Below are 18,562 nucleotides of genomic sequence, written 5' to 3'. Positions count from 1 at the left end.
ACTTGTTCAAATTACTTAGGTCTGTTAATGAACCTGGTCGCTGTCAGAGCTGTTGGTTATCTGAGGAAATGCTGTTCCACCTCTTCCAGGAACCCAGAGGCCTGACATGAAAAACCAGTGACATTTTTTCCAGAAGCTTCACAAGGTTATTGCCTCACAGAATTAGTCTAATCACTCGAGATTAGGCAACATGCTAAGACCACGTAGTTATCTGAAGACTTAGTCATACTTCCAATTCTGGTAAGACTTTTCGAGTCAGCTACAAGCTGCATAATACCTGCTTTTAAGTTCATCCACGCTCTTCTTATATACTGTGCTGTAAACAAGTGAAGAACCAACAGGCTCGCAAAAGGAACAACCCACATGCGTAACAGAGGATATAGATAAGAAGGCAATTAAAACATCTGTGAATATACAGCAATACAGCATACAACTTCCTGACTAAGCCCTGTGCTAGACTTTGGTTGGAGATCGTTGTTACTAAATATTTTTACAGTTACACAAATAAGCCAAAGTTAAAAACCTTTTTTTGTTAGGAGTAATTCAAGGTTTCTCTTCACAACTGCAGCCGGCAAAGGCATTACCTAAAATGAGCCATCCCAGTCCACCTTGGCCTGCGCTGGAACTGCCGGTGGTGTAAAAGTGGATCTCGGGATATTCTGAACGAAGCCTGGGTGGCTCTTACACTACATCTGCTTTCACACCCTCAGAGCTGTCTCTCTTCTGAAAGAAATACTGATTTTTAACCAGGAACTTGCATTAAAGCACACTGTTAAGAGTTCCTCCAGAGTCAAACACTTCACTCTTGCTGTTCAAGCATCAGGTGGAAGATACCGTAAGTGGGATTAGTTCTAGCCTACACTTGTTTCTCACTTAGTAAAAAAGCCACCAAACATTCCTAAGCTCCTCAGCAAGAAACTGACGGACCTGAAAACAAAAACCCTTGGTTTTATTAGCTGGTGTAAGACTTGCTAAAGTTCACTGCTACTTGAGCTATTTAAGTAGAGTCCTGTACAATTAACTTGGTGAAGTTCACTATTTTGAGAACATAAGATAAAGTTTATTGCGGTTTTCTGAAATTACAACCAAACAGACAACTTACTTCTTATGTACAAAGCTATGATTAACACCAGTGAATATATCCTAACTCACTGCAGGATGGTGAAATGGGGATGACGTTAGTCCAGCCAGTAGCACAATTTCAGCTGCAGTATTTGCTTCATATTCTGTCCACTGGAGAGATTCCCACAAGGGAGCAGTTAGATGACTAACAGTATACAGTAACCATGCACAGAAGTTACATTCTGCAGTTTAATACCATTTGGTCAGCGATCTGGATACATAGAAAGTTATAAAAGCTTTTAGACGCAAGGTAGATTTCAAATGCTTTAAAAACCACATAGAACTCATGGGATAAGGAAGTCGCCAATAGCAAGATGAATATACAAGATCAGCCCAAAGCTATAAAATGGCATTGTTCGCCCTTTCTGTGTACTCCAGCTAGGAGAAATGGGATTTCGATAATGGACGCGTTCCCATAAAGTGCCCATGAAATTTAGGAGATAAATACATTTTTAACCGGGGCAAATGGCAGCCCTAAAACTGGCAAGTATTTCAAGGTAAGAGTGTTAGCAATAAATACATCTACTATATCCCCACTTGAAATGCTTGCCTTTTAAATAGAAAAAGTAATGGGTAGCAGGATAAGTGTTCATTTATCAGCAAAAAGCTTCCCCTGAAGAAAATTATGCTAGTGTAATTTTAAAGATGTTAGTCTGATTCTCATTTGTTCATCATATTCCTTAAGTATGACTGGCATCAGTTTTCATCTTTGTTTTGGTGGGTTTTTTTCTTCTAATATCAGTAAATATATTAAATACTAATTGGTATCTACTACATTGAACAGCATGAAATTAATTCTAAGGACCATGGTGCTACCAAATGTCATTTGTGCTATAGCAATCAGAAGTCAGGAACAGTTTGATTTGTCATGCAGATCCTGCTTAATATAGGGCCTTGCTTAAAAACTCATAACCTTTTACAAAAAAATAGCTACTTTATATTTTTCTGAACAGTCATACAAAATCGTTAAAATCAGCTCTTATCTCAGCATACAATAGAATTTACCCTCGTTAAGCTTAGCTGGGACACATCCATGCGCTGGGGCTACTGCTTTGGGTGACACAGGCAGCCCTCACGAAATCGGCTCTCGCTCACCTACGCATAAAAGTAATAACCCCCATTACAGGGAACGAGCTTTATCCTACTTGTTCACTAGTTGTTCCACTGGAGTCTCTGACACACGTGAAGGTTTGGAAGATCGAGTCTTAGGAGTTGATGGAAACCCGTGTATTTGAAGAAATAAGCCTGAAGATTTCAGAAAGAAAGCCTGACGTATCCCTTTTTAAGATATATACAGTCTTATGTACATATTCACAAATCTGTCCTGTGAAAAGAGGGAGCTCATTACAGAAACTGTAATTTGTCTCAGTCCATACAATTTAGAAAGCAAAACAAGAACAAATAAATGTAAATATATCTACATACATAGTACGACATAGCAAGTATGGAATAGACAATGCTATACGTGATCTCTCATCCCCATAACTCTTCTGTTCTTCCAAACTTGTAGATCAGAGTACTAAAGAAGGGAAAAAGAAAGAAAGAAAAAATAATCAGACCACACATAAGGTAGAAAAGGTAATTTTAATAGTATCCTTATAATTTTATACTATCTACAGTGCAAATCACCATGCCTCCAGTAACCTTAACTTTTATTCAAGTCAGTATCTGCTTTTTATACTTATATTTAATTTACTATGCATTGCTAAAACGGTGAGATCCAGCTGAAGCAATTGCTCAAATAAAAAAAATAGCCAGTCTCACAGTAAAAGCAGCTGCCCTTCTGAAGGAAAAAAAATTTGCTATCTAAGAGGTTCTAGGACTGATCCACAGAGTTACAGAGCAGCAAGTCTCACCCCGGCATCTGGCAATCAGCTGAACATAATGCATCACACTAAGATAGAATCTAAGCAATTAAATTTTTATTAGACAATCAGAAAGAATATTGATCCTGTGGTGCATAAGTGAGATCCAGATTGCAATCTGATCTCCAAAATTCCTTGTATAAGGTTGGATGCAATTAAATACTTTTTTGAATCAAAAAAAAATACTGAGGGAACAAAACCAAGCATGATTTCCTTATTGTTCTTTATACTTCAAATTATTTTTTTCTTATAGCCAACAAACAGGTGGCAGAGAAGGGCACAGTCACACTAAATCATAAGAGAATGAGGAGGCAGGGAAATGAGAAATACTGACCCTGAGAACAGCGATTACAAGTGATGATAAGTCAAACAAGCTGGACACCTGGGCAATTAACTAACTACTAATACTAGTGAAGTACTTAGTTAAACTAAGTCAAAAAAGCCTGGTGGAGTAACAAGCAGGGCCAAATTACAAGTCCTGAAGGAGAGACAGCGTTCAGGGAATACAGAAATTATGGAACGACACTGACGGAGGAGAATTCGATTCCACCAGAACCAAAGTTTTGGATAAGGACGTTGAGAGGGGCATCACTGATTGACCCAGGTATGGTCTAAGGAAAGGAGTCTACGACAATGGATGGACTTCTCAAAAGTTACGGCCTAAAGTGCATGGTGAGATAAAAAACAAGGACTTTTTTCTTTTTTAAAACTAAAACGGTTGTAATTTGTCTCACAGTTCATATCCTGAAAACAAATTTTAGAAGATAAAAGAAAAAACGAACCTAAAACATACGTACATACAGAGTACAACAGGAACTAAGGAAAGACATTTTCAGAAACAAAAAGCAGCTTCAGAAATAAGTTCACCAAACTACTGAAATAAGAGTAAAGACTTCAGGCATGGTGAAACTATTCTCAAAAGTCTGCCTTCATCAGTACCCCATTTCAATCGTGTGCAAGACTACAGAAGAGATTTAGGAACTGCTATTTTCTGCAAGAACGTAACTGATTTTCCAAACAGGGAAGCACAGTGGAGCCAGTCAATCCAGCTCGCTGCAAAGTATTTGATACGGTACTAAAAGGAAAATTGTTATCACAGTAATTTAAGTGGGTAAGAGCTTGCAAAAGAGGAGGTTATGTGAACTTCTTCTGTGACTGATCTCAGAACTTACACTATTTAATGCTTTCATTGCCTTTTATGAATTAATAAAATTCATGGATGGCAGAATGCATTATACACGTAAAAAGAGTTATTACAGATAGTTTCAAAGTGTCACATGATATGCTTAATGATATTAAGCAAAATAAGAGAAACTGATTTAAGTGTAATATTACAAAATGTACCATCGTGCTCTTAGAAAAATAAATAATATTGTTTTTAACAACTGAAAGCTCGTTTAGTAGAAAGAAATCCAGCTGTATCAATTATCAGATAATCGAGCCATCGGTATGAAACAGTCAGGAAAAGGGCAACAGGATCTCCCACCTAGTGCTGTTCGGATACATGCCACGGTATTTGTAGTGCAGAGATGAAAGCACTATTGCCATGAGCCAAAGACACCGACAGTATCTCACCCGGATACTGTCTATAGCCTTAGTCATCCACATTCCACAGCCGTAAATTCAGTGAGACCAGAAAGAGCTGGACTAACAAGAGCATGAGGGGAACGAAGAGCCTCTCATGGCCTGGGAAGGGGCAAATAAAACATTGTTTCTAAGCACTGGAGCAAAGGGAGTAGAAAAAAGTAGCAGAGATTAAAAAAAAAATCGCTTTTTAAGAAATAGCTTGATCAGTTTATGCACTGAATAATATCACGTCAGTTCTCTGTACAATGTCAGTGACCCAAGAGGTCACTTTGGCTTACGCGCCACCCTCCTCAAGTAAAGGTCACGGTGGGTAATAAATTCAAATACGGAGGGTCCTGCGTTCAGAGGAGCAAACTCCACATTTTGGAAGGTCAAGCCTGGAGTCAGCCTCCAGCTTTCAGAATTTACTGTCCAGGATTATGAGTGTGCATTGAAGCAGATAAGCTGGATACTCCTTTGGAAGGAGAGAAATTTGCCCAGATAACTTACCTGAAAAATATCAACGCATTTTGGAAAAACACTGCTAATCCAGGGTAAACATTAGTGTCTGCAAAGTAAGTAACAAAAGAAATATTAAGTTCTTTTGCATTGGAAGGTGTATTTAAAACACTATGCATAGTATCATTCTCTGACTACAAACTTAGATGGCATGGCTCTGAGAAGAACAGACCACACAATTCCATTATTCTGGATTTTCTGCCTTTTGGCTCACACCAAAAGTACTTTTCCGTATATGAAAATTAAAAAAAAACAAAAAAAAAAAAAACAAAAAACAACTTACTCTGTGTAACATATGCTCCAAAAAGAATCCACATTGAAGCAATAAGTGAACCAAACATCAACATAAAGCCAATGAAGAGCCAGATACGAGCACCTGCAGGAAATATTAAAACCTCTGAGAACCACATAGACTATTATCCACAGTGACAGATGATCCAAGCTACTAGTGCGATACGGTATGTTATCTTGTTGAAGGCAAAAAGGATACAGGATTTAACCCTTTCCAAGGACAAGATAAACCAAATTTTGCCTTCTCTAGTAAAACAAAGAGAAGATGGACACCCCATAGTATAGTGAGCAGACACAACTACCAGAAGTTTCCCCTCACCTGTAGGGAATGCCCATAACGTCATTGAACACAACTTAAAGTGGACTAATGATGAGGTACTTTGACAAAGCAATAGTGTTTCTGAGGTAAGTGTTTACTTCAGAAAGGTGTTTTCAGAAGGGCAACATCTACCAGAGCTAGACATTACCCAATAAAAAAAGGAAGAGGACGCCATTGAAAATAATCAACCTGCTTGCTCATGGGAAAGGAAAAATATTTCTATGCAAAGATTCTCTCGAGCTGATTTATGAGTAACAAAAAAGCATCGTATACTCGTTCAAAAATCAGTAAATCCTACATTTCCAGTGAGGCATTCTACAAATCCCATGAAAAGAGATGCTGGGATCCACATGGGAAATAGTAAGGGAATTGCAAATGAAAGCAGAGAGAGGACAGCAAGTCCACACACACAGTAGGTGACATACAAAGGAACCAGAGTGTTTGCAACATATTCTAAAATAAGACATTGTTAAGGAATGTCTGCTCCATAGCCTACCACAAGGCAGAAATTTATTTCTTCCAGCAGCTGTAAAGGATTGGCAGAGGAAAGTTTAGGTATTCCAAGATACACAGAAATTGACTTTTTCCAAGTTCACCTTTGTAACAAAGACAGTACTCATCTATAAATGTTAATTTTGTAAAGAAATTAACTTCACAGAAGTTCTCTCCTACTCCTTAACTTCTGATTATTATTTGTTTAACCACCACTTCAAAAAAAGAGCCCAACACGTAAATAATCGGTCTTTCAACTCGGCATGATTTTTAGAGTTAATTTACCTGTTCTTCCTAAACATCCGTCACTGTAGCTGTCTCCTCTCACCTGTGCATTTGAAACAGCATTTATCCTAGGAACAAAAAAGGTGTATACACTTCAGATTAAATTGGTTTTCTAATAAAGTTTAAGTAAAAAGCTAGCTTTTTCTAAGATGCAACAAATTCTGGGAAGATCTGTATAGTCACATATTATTACATGTCCCTTAATGGAAGGATTCCAACAGGAATTCAAGCAAATCCTGTATTTGTTCATGAGTTTTAGTTAAATTTTTACATTAACAGACCTGTAAGATGACCCTACTTAGAGACTGAAATATTCCTGATTTCTTTCTGGCTGTTTAAGTTTTTATATTATCTAAAGCCACTTCACAGGAATAATAAGAGCCAGTAACACAGTGTCTCACAATTATGATAGAAGTTGCTTTCCTTTGCAATGAATACCGTCAAGTATTCAAGTGAGAGACACCCTGTAAGGAGGGACAACACATTTTCTTAAAATGACTTACACTGATGAGGAAAAAAACCCAGAAAGTTTCAGATACCAAGTCTTAAGAAGGTCTTGCATATCCAAATGCATACTTTTTTTTTTTCCTCACCACTATTGTAAGATTCAATAACAGCTATTACTTCTCCTCCCAGCTTGACACATTTACATCTTTATAACGCTAGCTATAATAATATTACCTCTCCCATTTGAGGACGTTTTGGGCCAGAGACAACTATAAAAGTTATTTAAAAACAGAGGAAAATGCAGTCAAAGGTTTTATATCGAGGTAAGTAACTGGGCAGCATTACATGAATTTTGATCTAGTAATCTAAATACTTATTATAGAAAGCCACTTGGATAAAGGAAGGTCTGCTTTCTTACGTTCAGCCAAAGAGCACAGGAACAGGGGGATAGACAGAACAATAAACAAACAGACTACGATCAGGAACAAAGGCCATAGGTAAAAGAAAAAAGGCCTTTACATTGCCATGCAAAAAGGTACAACAAGATCACTCGTAAGGAATTTATAACGAAGTGATTCAAAATTTTATCATATACCATGTCGCCTAGTCAAAACTGTAACAGTTCATGTTTATATCAGAACTCCCTTTATATACACTTACATGAAAAATGCTAGTGTTGAAAACACCCCGCAGGTATGGAACGCATGGTTCATTTGTTCTGGCTTAGGGTAAACTACTGCAGCATCGATCATTATCCACCAACCTGTGAAAAACTAGGAATAAAAGAGACCAGTATGGTCAGGCTGGAAGCATACAGAGACAGGCAGACAAAGCATGACAAATGTTCCTGCATACCATCGGTTTAATTGTCTCTTAACAAGTACCAACTATTCTAGAAAGTTATTAGCTTTAAGTCAGACTCTTAAATCTGCTTGATGTGCAAGTTCTGCATAAACCTCAACACTAATGTTTTCAGAGGATCATTTGGAAATTGGTTACATTTTCTATTCAGATTAAGTATCAGTGTACAGTTAAATACCCTGTACAGCTTCAAGAACAACAATCCAGATTCTAAACACACATGAGATACAAAGTATGTATAACATAGCTGTTCTAACATATCTGATTATGAAAAAATCCACTAGAAATTTAAATTTTTTTAAAGAAGCGATAGCAGAAACAGTATATCATTATCAGACAAAATGCAAAGTTATGTGACTCGTAAAAAAGCTGTCTAATGATGACACTTAAAAATATAAAGAAATATACTGGCTTCAGGTGCAGTTAAGAGTGAAGCTTCACGAAATTTGCAACACAAATTAACTGTACTTCCAAATTTGTCACGACAGTTATGATTCACATCCTCTCAAAACTTACCAATACACCCGCAACTATTGAAGCGATGGCATTTCTTCTTTCACTCCAGTCAATGCACTCACACTCTGGCCACCGGAAGTTGTCTAGGAATCCTGCCATTTCCTCAAAGATTAGGCTGTCCTTCTTAGTTTGTACTTGTACATGAATTTTTCCATTAACAGCTGTGTCCTAAACACCTGAAACACAGCCAAAGATGCATTTAATACAAAGTAGCAAAATCTTGAGATGTTTGACAACTCTCATGAGCAATTTTTACAACGTGGGGTTTTTAGAATTTTTACAATACAGAATTAAGTATTCCGTATACTCTATGGATTCTATATTGAGCTATATTTAAAAAAAAAAAAAAAAAAAAAAACACACAACAAAAAACCCACAACGAACCAGCCTACCTTACAAACAGAATTATAAAATAAAATCACCACACAACCCAAGAACTTATGCATTATATGTAAATCATTGTATCTGAAACAGAAGAGAGATTAAATAGAATGTACTGTTTGTTCAAATGTATGAAAAAAAATAAAAGCAAGCAAAAAAACAGGAGCAAAAAAAGCAGATACTTCAATCTAAGTTTCATCTTTAAACCACAATGCTCTCCCTGGCATTAACAGTTTAAAAAGGTAAGATACGTACAACGGGGCTTCATACGCAGACCAGAACTTGGTCTTTGAGTCAGGCCAAGGAACCCCGCATAAGAGTCTCCAAAAAAGATGAATATAGCGCCTTTCTAACCCAGGGAAAAAGGGATCAACTCAGTGAACCAACTAATACCAAGGGTAAAGAACGTCCTGCTTCACAGAGGGAGGATCACACAGAACTTTAAATACAGGAAGAGGAAAGCAAAGTTAATTAGTGTTAGAAAGTGACTACCGACACAACACAGTTCTCCAACAATTTGGTGAGACAGTAGCTACAGAAGATTCTGCACTACACCGCATCTATTCTCACAGCGTAAGATGATCTGCATATAAAGTTTGCGTGTCAGAAGTTAGAATATTTACCGTTTTTCTATTTAGCAGTGACTCACAGCCACTCTTAATGCCATTCTATTTTGATTCAGTATTGTCAACTTCTGTATTTTCCCAGCCTGCCACAAATAATTTCTGGATACTTACTAGAGGTTAACAACAGACAAAGGTTATTATGTTACAGGACAGACTGATATAGAATATTTTCCTGCCTAATAATGGTAATTAGAAGTCTACACACTAAGTGAACTAAAAATAAACAGAGTTTGCCTACACTACGAACACAGGCCACCTCCTATGAATAAGATAAAAGTTTGTCCTCTCGAGTATAGTTCCAAAAATCCATCCACAGTTATGATGCTACCTTAAAGCATTAAAATCAGTCACCCAATTCCAAAATTACTTTATTTTTGTACAGCATCTGGGCTCAACCATATAGTTATTTTCCTAGATTACACTTTTACCTAGATTTTCAGGTCTCTGTTCTTTCTAAAACTGTCCCACAAAATTGCCACACTGTATTACTACAGAAGGGCTCCTACAGCCCTTCCATCTTTTCCACTCTTAAAATGGCTCTATCTGTACTTTGTTTGTTCCTCTTCAAACCATGACTGTGTCTCTTCCTTGTCCTGCAGTAGTCCCTCCCTTCCCCTCCCAGCTCCTTGCCCACCCACACTGGAACTCAACTCATGGTTCCCATTGCTGTTGTCACCACAGACTACACAGTTCTCGCCCTGTGGTGCGGCTGGCCACAGGTAGGAGTAAACAGATAAAAAACATGCCACACTATTTCTTCTCCCCACTGAACACAAGGGTGGCTATGTCAAATCACTTTCAGTCACTTTCAGAATGATTTTCAGAATGAGTGAAGCTGTATTTGTTCAGAGCTATAGTCTCCTTTGGAATTTTTTCCCTATAATGGATCATTTAAATATCATTAACATACCTAAATAAAATCATCTCCTTCAAACATAATGTAAAGTTCTACATAACATAAAGTTCTAAAGCGGGTCAAGAAAAGCCACTAGAAAAAATTATTTCAGATATGTCAATAACAAGAGAAATTATTTTTCACCCTCTACTTGGATGCCATCCGGAGGTACCTCGACTGGCTGGAGAAACGTGCTGGCAGGAACATCGTGAAGTTCGACAAGAGGAATTATTCGACATCGTGAAGTTCGACAAGAGATTATCAAGATATAACAAAGCTATGCAGGGGGAAGATTAGAAGGGCCAAAGCTCAATCAGAACTCAGCTTGGCCACTGCAGTTAAAGACAACAAGAAGAGATTTTTCCAGTATATCAACAGAAAAAGGAAAACTAGGGAAAATATAGGTCCACTGATGAATGAGACGGGTGCCCTAGTGGTGGAAGACACAGAGAAGGCAGAGTTACTGAATGCCTTCTTTTCTTCGGTCTTCACTGATAAAGCCGTCCCTCACGCATACCATACCCTGGAGGCAAGGGGGAAGGTCTGGAGAGAGGAAGATTTTCCCTTAGTTGAGGAGGACCGGGTCAGAGACCACTTGGCCAAGCTGGACATTCATAAATCCATGGGCCCTGACGGGATGCACCCGCGAGTGCTGAGAGAGCTGGCAGATGTTATCGCTAGACCGCTCTCCATCGTCTTTGAAAGGTCATGGGGAACAGGAGAGGTGCCTGAGGACCGGAGGAAGGCTGACATCACTCCAATCTTCAAAAAAGGCAAGGAGGACGACCCAGGGAACTACAGGCCGGTTAGTCTCACCTCTGTCCCTGGGAAGGTAATGGAGCAACTCATTCTGGATGTCGTCTCCAAACACATAGAGGAACAGGAAGTTATTGGAAGTGGTCAGCATGGATTTACCAAGGGCAAATCATGCCTGACCAATCTGATAGCTTTCTATGATGTTATAACGGGTTGGCTGGATGAGGGGAGAGCCGTAGATGTCATCTACCTTGACCTTAGCAAGGCTTTTGACACTGTCTCCCATAACATCCTCATTAGGAAGCTGAGGAAGTATGGGCTAGACGAGGTGACAGTGAGGTGGATCGAGAGCTGGCTGAGTGACAGAACTCAGAGGGTTGTGATCAGCGGCACAGAGTCCAGTTGGAGGCCTGTAACGAGTGGTGTCCCTCAGGGGTCAATACTTGGACCAATTTTGTTCAATATATTCATTAATGACCTAGATGAGGGGACAGAGTGTATCCTCAGCAAGTTTGCTGATGATACCAAGCTGGGAGGGGTGGCCGACACTCCAGAGGGCCGTGCTGCCATCCAGCGTGACCTGGACAGGCTGGAGAGCTGGGCAGAGAAGAACCTAATGAGGTTCAACAAAAGCAAGTGTAGGGTCCTGCACCTGGGAAGGAAGAATGCCAAACACCAGTATATGTTAGGGGCGGACATGCTGGGAAGCAGCTCTGAGGAGAAGGACCTGGGGGTCCTGGTAGACAGCAAATTATCCATGAGCCAGCAGCGTGCCCTTGTCGCCAAGAAGGCCAATGGAATTCTGGGCTGCATAGGGAAGACTGTGGCCAGTAGGTCGAGGGAGGTCATTCTCCCCCTCTACTCTGCACTGGTGAGGCCACAACTGGAGTACTGTGTCCAGTTTTGGGCTCCCCAGTTCAAGAGGGACAGGGAACTACTGGAGCGAGTCCAGCGAAGGGCAACCAAGATGATTATGGGACTGGAGCACCTCCCTTATGAGGAAAGGCTGAAAGAGCTGGGACTCTTTAGCCTGGAGAAGAGAAGGTTGAGGGGGGACCTGATTAATGTTTACAAGTATCTAAAGGGTGGGTTTAAGGAGGACGGAGCCAGGCTCTTTTCAATGGTTCCCAGCGACAGGACAAGGGGCAATGGGCACAAGCTAGAACATAGGAAGTTCCGTTCAAATACACGGAAAAACTTCTTTACAGTGAGGGTGACAGAGCACTGGAACAGGCTGCCCAGGGAGGTTGTGGAGTCCCCTTCTCTGGAGATTTTCAAGACCCGCCTGGATGCAGCCCTGAGGGATGTGCTTTAGGTAATCCTGCTGTAGCAGGGGAGTTGGACTAGATAATCTCTAGAGGTCCCTTCCAACTCTGAAGATTCTGTGATTCCGTGATTCCGTGAATTGCCCAGTCTTGCACCTAGGGAGGAACAACCCCACGCACTAGCATGTGCTGGGGGCCACCCAGCTGGCAAGCAGCTTGGCAGAAAAGGACCTGGGGGTCCTGGTGGACACCAAGTTGAACATGAGCCAGTGATGTGCCTTTGTAGCAAAGAAGGTGACCAGTATCCTGGGCTGCACTAGGAAGAGTGTTACAGGTTGAGGGAGGTGATCCTTCCCCTCTACTCAGCCCTGGTGAGGCCACACCTGGAGCACTGTGTCCAGGTCTGGGCTCCCCAGTACAAGAGAGACAGGGACACACTGGAGAGAGCCCAGTGGAGGCCCACAAAGATGATGAAGGGACTGGAGCAACTCTCCTATGAGGAAAGGCTGGGAGAGCTGGGACTGTTCAGCCTGGAGAAGAGAATGCTCAGGGGAAACTCATCAATGTATAGAAATACCTGAAGGGGGGGTGCAAAGAGGACGGAGCCAGGCTCTTTTCAGTGGCGCCCAGTGGTAGGACCAGAGGCAACAGACACAAACTGAAACGCAGAAGGTTCCCTCTGAACATCAGGAAACACTTTTTTACTGTGAGGGTGATCGAGCACTAGCACAGGTTGCCCAGAGAGGTCGTGGAATCTCCATCCTTGGAGATATTGAAAAGCCATCTGGGCAACTAGGTCTGGGTGGCCCTGCTTGAGATGGGGGGTTGGACCAGATGACCTTCAGAAGTGCCTTCCAACCTCAACAATTCTGTGATACTTAAGAAATAGCCCGTCAAATTCTTGGATGACTTAATGAAAGAAATCTTTTTACTGCTGCAAAAAGGCTCTAGTTCAAAAGGCTGAAACAAAATGAAAAAATTCATTCCCTTCTATGATTTAAAGGGGTTATATAGTTTGTTTTGCCAGATAATATAACTAAGCCAACTTGCAATCCAAAAACTAAGCAGTATTTATCCTAGTAAAACACTTTCAACTTTGCAAAGTCAGTAATGATAGAAGTCAGTTATGATACCATACATTGCACAAAGATGTCTCAATAATGAAGTGTTTTTAAATATTATGTGACAAACGAGAGACATTTTGCTCAGTTCAAAAATCCAAGACAAAAAATCTCTCTCAATACTTAACTGTTATTGGATATCAAATGGAGTTTTCACAACGGCATTAGTGACAAAAGGGTGAAGCTAGGGAGGCTAGAAAAAGTTGATTTTTTTTTTAAATGTCTTCTAAGATACAGGACAACCTTCTTCCAAAGCATATTATTTTATTGGAATTTGTATTTTTGGTGCTTAATGCTGGCTCACAAACCTGAATTTTCCTTTAACCTTATCTTTGTGCTCAGGACAGAAGCACCCTACATAACGTGAACAGACAGGATCAACACTATCTGCTGGTGGTCTTTCTACAGCAGACTACTAACTGACAACACAATTCTCCTGTTTCACTGGAATAAGACACAAATGTGGAGAAACAAGGTGCAGAGAATTTGCAACAGAACACAGACAAGAAGTCTAGAATTATTTCTACATGTCTAACGCCAGAACATAGCTTTGATTTCACAAAGAAAGCTTAGTGCTAGAGCAGGCATGCAAGAATACAATCGGCAGTAAAAGGAAACAGAGGTGCCACTGCCCTTTTGCTAAGATGATCTAAATATTAACTGATGCCATTCAGAATTCTGCAAAGGAGTCTTTCATACAGGGATTTCAAGAGAGCCCTACTTAACAGTAAAAATAATTAAACATTTCTCACACTACTGACATAGCCCCATATGTGTACAGACTTCACAGACACCTAACTAAAAAGCAGTGACACACCATCTCTCCCAGCATTACTGAAAGTGCCTATGTTCTGTGACCAACGCGTGGATATTCCCCTCTTTGTGAAAGGACAATGCCATCTCTGATCAAATGCACACCCAATTGAGGGCACCCACGTGTAGAGGGCAAGACGAATAAGGGCTGTGGGGTTTCCATAAAAAAGGACAGCAGGAAGCAAACTGTGGGATGCCAGAACAATTCATCCGGCCTACAGTCCAACCAACTAATTTCATGTGCTCTCATTTAAAAGGTAAGCATAGTGCCTATCAGACTTACTGGAAGCATGGTCAGTACAAAGCCAACCCAAACGCAACAGGTTGGCCACCCTCTCACAAGTTAAATAACCACCTAGCTATTATACAACATTGGTTTTAATACACTAGAGGAAAAGGGTACGCTGATACACTGGAGGGAAGAGACACCATCCAGAGGGACCTTGACAGGCTTGAGGAGTGGGCTCATGCCAGCCTCATGAAGTTCAACAAGGTGAAGTACAAGGTCCTGCACCTGGCCTGGGGCAATCCTCAGTGTCAATACAGACTTGGACATGAATGGAATGAGAGCGGCCCCATGGAAAAAAAAAAAAAAAGAAGGACACAAGCCAGCAACGTATGCTTGCAGCCCAGAAAGCCAGTCATATCCTGGGCTGCATAACAAGAAGCAGGTGGAGGGAGGTGATTCTCCTGCTCTGCTCCACTCTCATGAGACCTCACCTGCAGTACTGCCTCCAGCTCTGTGGTCCCCAGCACAAGACAAACACAGACCTGTTAGAGTGGGTCCAGAAGAGGGACACAAAAATGGGGGGGGTCCCATTTGGGAAGACTAGAACACCTCTCCTGTGAAGACAGGCTGAGAGAGTTGGGGTTGTTCAGCCTGGAGAAGAGAAGGCTCCGAGGAGACCTTATAGTGGCCTTCCAGTACTTAAAGGGGGCTTATAAGATACATGGAGAGAGACTTTTTACCAAGACCTGTAGTGACAGGACAAGGAGCAGCAGTTTTAAACTGAAAGAGGATGGACATAAGGAAGAAATTCTGTACTGCAAGGATGGTGAGACACTGGAACAGGTTACTCAGAGAAGCCATTGATGCCCCATCCCTGGAAGTGTTCAAGGTTAGGTTGGACGGGGCTTTGAGCAACCTGATCCATGGAAAGACATCCCTACCCATGGCAGCGGGATGGGACTAGATATTCTTTGAAGGTCCTTCCCAGCCCATTCTGTGATTCTATGATAACGTTCCATACATATGTAGTTCTCAACACCCTAGCAAAGAAGGAAGAAAATAACAAGCTGTATTTCAACTATGAAAGACCAGTGACATTGCAAAGTTGAGCCTCCACCAAGACCACCAGAGCTAGGCTAAAGTTTATCCTCATATGGGTTAATATGGATACATATACAGATTTCAGCCCAAATGTATCCTACTACAAAGACAGAAAACTCTGATGAAGACAGACGCTTTCAGCTGGACTTTCTTACCTGAATAAAGGTACAAATTTCACTCTCTTGGTTTAAACTTTTACATCCACATACTTCACACCAAGGAAACAGGTAAACCCCTTTGCATTAGCTGTCCTTCAATGCCCTTCCTACAATCTGTCTCCTCCCCTTTTCCAAGGGCAGACTGGTTCTCCCACTGTTCTCAGGAAACATTTCTCACTCAAGTCCAATAAACAGAAACACAAGAAGACTTGCAAGAACAAACTGGTGACTGAAGAACTAACAAGGACAGTTATACTCAATGTAAAAATAGTACTTGGTAGACACTAGCACTCAGATAAAAACAGCTAGTATACTATTCAGACAAATGAAGGGAAATGAAAACACAAGAACCAGAGCTCAAAATTTTCATCTGAAAATCACTTTCTCTCTCCCAAAATGAATTCATTACTTGAACAAAATATTAAAGCAGTTGCAAGAAAATACAAAAATCCTGCACAAAGAAAACCGTCTTAAGCTGCGTGAGGGCCCTGGAGTACTGTCAGGTTAGCAATGAACGGGTCCTCCTATTTCCAAAGAAGAAAGCAAAAGACAGACAGAAGGAAGAAAAGAAATTTAAAGTCGATAAGAAAAACCCGTTTTCCTCAAAGAAGACAGCACCTTCCACAAGCAACCAATCAGAATATGCTTTAAGCTACATACGTTCCCCATACGCACATGCTATGAAAAGGTACAGTCACTGTAAGGAGCTTACGTGAACATTTCTATCAAGTCCACTAATTTTTTTAAGAAGGGTCTTTATACTACTCACTCATTTCAGCAATTACATGCAGTTTCACTTTCAGTTTTCCATATACCATAGCCCTATGCTTTATTGGTTTTTAAGTATTACAGAAAGACAGACAGAGAACAGAAAGGAACCTTTAAATGAACTTACACAAAATAAGGCTGTGTGGAAAAATTATTAAACAGAAACCTTACACGAATCTGTGTGATGTTCAGCCCCAGAGCAACATGACCACTGTCTACACAGCAAGTACTCTCTGAGCATGCTATTAAAGTTTGAGGACTTGAGAGAGGCAGGAAAAAAAGATCAATCCTGCAATTAACCACGGGCCTATTTTTGCTCACGAGAGTCTATTATGTGCATCGATATTTATTTAATGGGCTCAAGCCATGACGGGGCGATATGAGGCAGAATCCCAAAGCAGCAATCAAAGTCCTGGCAGTAACTGTTACGCTGAGGGCAGCATTACTTAGAAAAAAACCAATTATTTTTTTCAAGAAAATTTCACCTACGGACCTCAAACTTTCTGCTCAGCCCCACCGCCTCCGCTGCCAGGCGGCAACCTGACAAAGACCCGGCCGTGGCCCTGCGGCGGGTCGGGACAAACCCCGTCGCCACCCCGGGGACAGACAGGCCCGATGCTTCCCGCGGCCGCGCTACGGCGGAAGGTCACGGCTCCGGCCGGCGGGCAGGGAAGCGTGGCCGGACGCCCCCCCCAAGCCCCTTCGCGCTACCACCGGCCAGCACCGAGGGGTGCCTGGAGGGCACCGGGCCGGGACCGAGGCAGCCGCCTCAAGCTCCGAGGGCGGGCGGAGGGAAGAGCCGCCGGTCGCCGGGGCGGAGGGGGCAGCAGAGGGTCCCCAGCGGCCTGGCGAGGGGAGGCGGCTCCGGGGCAGCGGGGCGCGCGAGGGCCGTTGGAGGCAAGCGGGCAGGAGCGCACTGCCGCCGGACGTAGGTGTCCCGCGCTACCCTCCCGCCTCCCGTCCCCCACTCACCGCCGCGGCCGTCCCCTGCCCCGCCGCCCCTTGCCCCCATCGGCGCCAGCCGCACGTACCCCCCGTCCTGGGCGAGACTCTTCCGCCTGCCGGGAGCGGGGGTGGGGGTGGGAGGTGGGGCTGAGACCCGCGAGCGACGCGGCCGCCCGCCAATCGGAAGCCAGCGCTGCCGCGTCACCGGAGGCCGGGTGAGGAAGGGGGCGCCACGATTGGCCGAGGCGGCCGCCCACGCCAGCCAGCGGCGGCAGGAGGGTCCGGCGCAAGCCCCGCCCCTTTTCTTCCAGGGAGGGGGAGGCCGCGGCGGGGGCGGGGTCATGAGAGGGCGTGGTCCCGTATGGCCCCGCCCACCCCGCCCCACCCTCCGCTGCTCGTCCCGGCATCTCTCCCGGGAAAGCCTTTCGGAACGTTTCGGTTGCGAAGCGGCCGTGAATAGGCGTCCGCTTGAGACGTGGCTTTGAGCGTGCCCAAAACCAGGCCATCTGACCCAAAATTTCTGACCCTCACTGGACTCTGTTCACGCTTCCCACAGGCAGGATTCACTTCTCTATTTCTGGCTTTCCGGACCATCCCTTGCCCAAGAACCGCAGGCACCTCCAGGAAGCACCATCTCCTCAGAAAATACAGAATTACAAAAGATTGGATGTCAAGATTTTAGAGATACTATGCCAAAACACTGCAGATGAATTTAAGTACTGAAGTTAGTAACCGTCTGGTCTTGAGCATTCACACTCAGATAACATTAAAAAAAAAGTGCAGAGTCAGCCTGTGAAAAGCGAGAAGTAGAAATCTGAGAGTGGAACCGGATAAACAAAAAAAGAGGAAGGCATTCCAAGGAGACAGCTCACGAAGAGGAACACGGGGCCCTAAGGCAGAAAAGGTGCACTGTCGCTGTGAGACAGGCCCATAAAGAGGCACCAAATGGCAACAGAACATTCAGTTTCTCGTTAAACAGCAGTTAAGTTGTGACCCCATGAAATCCCACTCAAATTTAGGAGTTGTACCCCAAGTCGTCTACTCTCCATTACCCTCCTTTTTTCCTTCAGTTATACGTGCTCACTGTGTTCTACACGGCTTTTTCCATGACCACAACATCCTTGGGTAGGCCATTCCCCGTTTCTGCATGGAAATCTAATAAAATCTATAGGATTTAGAAGATGGTTCTCATACATCCTGCTTTCTGCCCTATGTCAAGCC

General features: G+C 42.5%; 1 protein-coding gene across 3 annotated transcripts; it reads right to left on the bottom strand.

Moving 5' to 3' along the window:
- Positions 1 to 18: 18 nt before the first annotated feature.
- TMEM50B (transmembrane protein 50B) lies at positions 19 to 17,550 on the bottom strand. Of its 3 annotated transcripts, XM_063346380.1 has the most exons (8): positions 17,428 to 17,550; positions 8,284 to 8,459; positions 7,567 to 7,679; positions 6,460 to 6,527; positions 5,356 to 5,448; positions 5,064 to 5,121; positions 2,548 to 2,641; positions 19 to 2,446 (listed from the first exon to the last, which is right to left on the bottom strand). In XM_063346380.1, the coding sequence occupies exons 2-7, from the start codon at positions 8,380 to 8,382 to the stop codon at positions 2,596 to 2,598; spliced, it is 477 nt and encodes a 158-aa protein (XP_063202450.1). In that variant the 5' UTR covers positions 8,383 to 8,459; positions 17,428 to 17,550; the 3' UTR covers positions 19 to 2,446; positions 2,548 to 2,595. The 3 variants fall into 3 exon arrangements, with proteins under 3 accessions (XP_063202450.1, XP_063202435.1, XP_063202440.1); XM_063346365.1 differs by having other exon boundaries at positions 19 to 2,641; XM_063346370.1 differs by having other exon boundaries at positions 19 to 2,641; positions 17,369 to 17,479.
- Positions 17,551 to 18,562: the final 1,012 nt, after the last annotated feature.

The sequence above is a fragment of the Chroicocephalus ridibundus genome, chromosome 1 (genome assembly GCF_963924245.1).
Source record: "Chroicocephalus ridibundus chromosome 1, bChrRid1.1, whole genome shotgun sequence".
Classification (NCBI taxonomy): Eukaryota; Metazoa; Chordata; class Aves; order Charadriiformes; family Laridae; genus Chroicocephalus; species Chroicocephalus ridibundus.
Note: the sequence above shows the minus strand (reverse complement) of the source record. Positions and strands in the feature narration are given on the sequence as shown.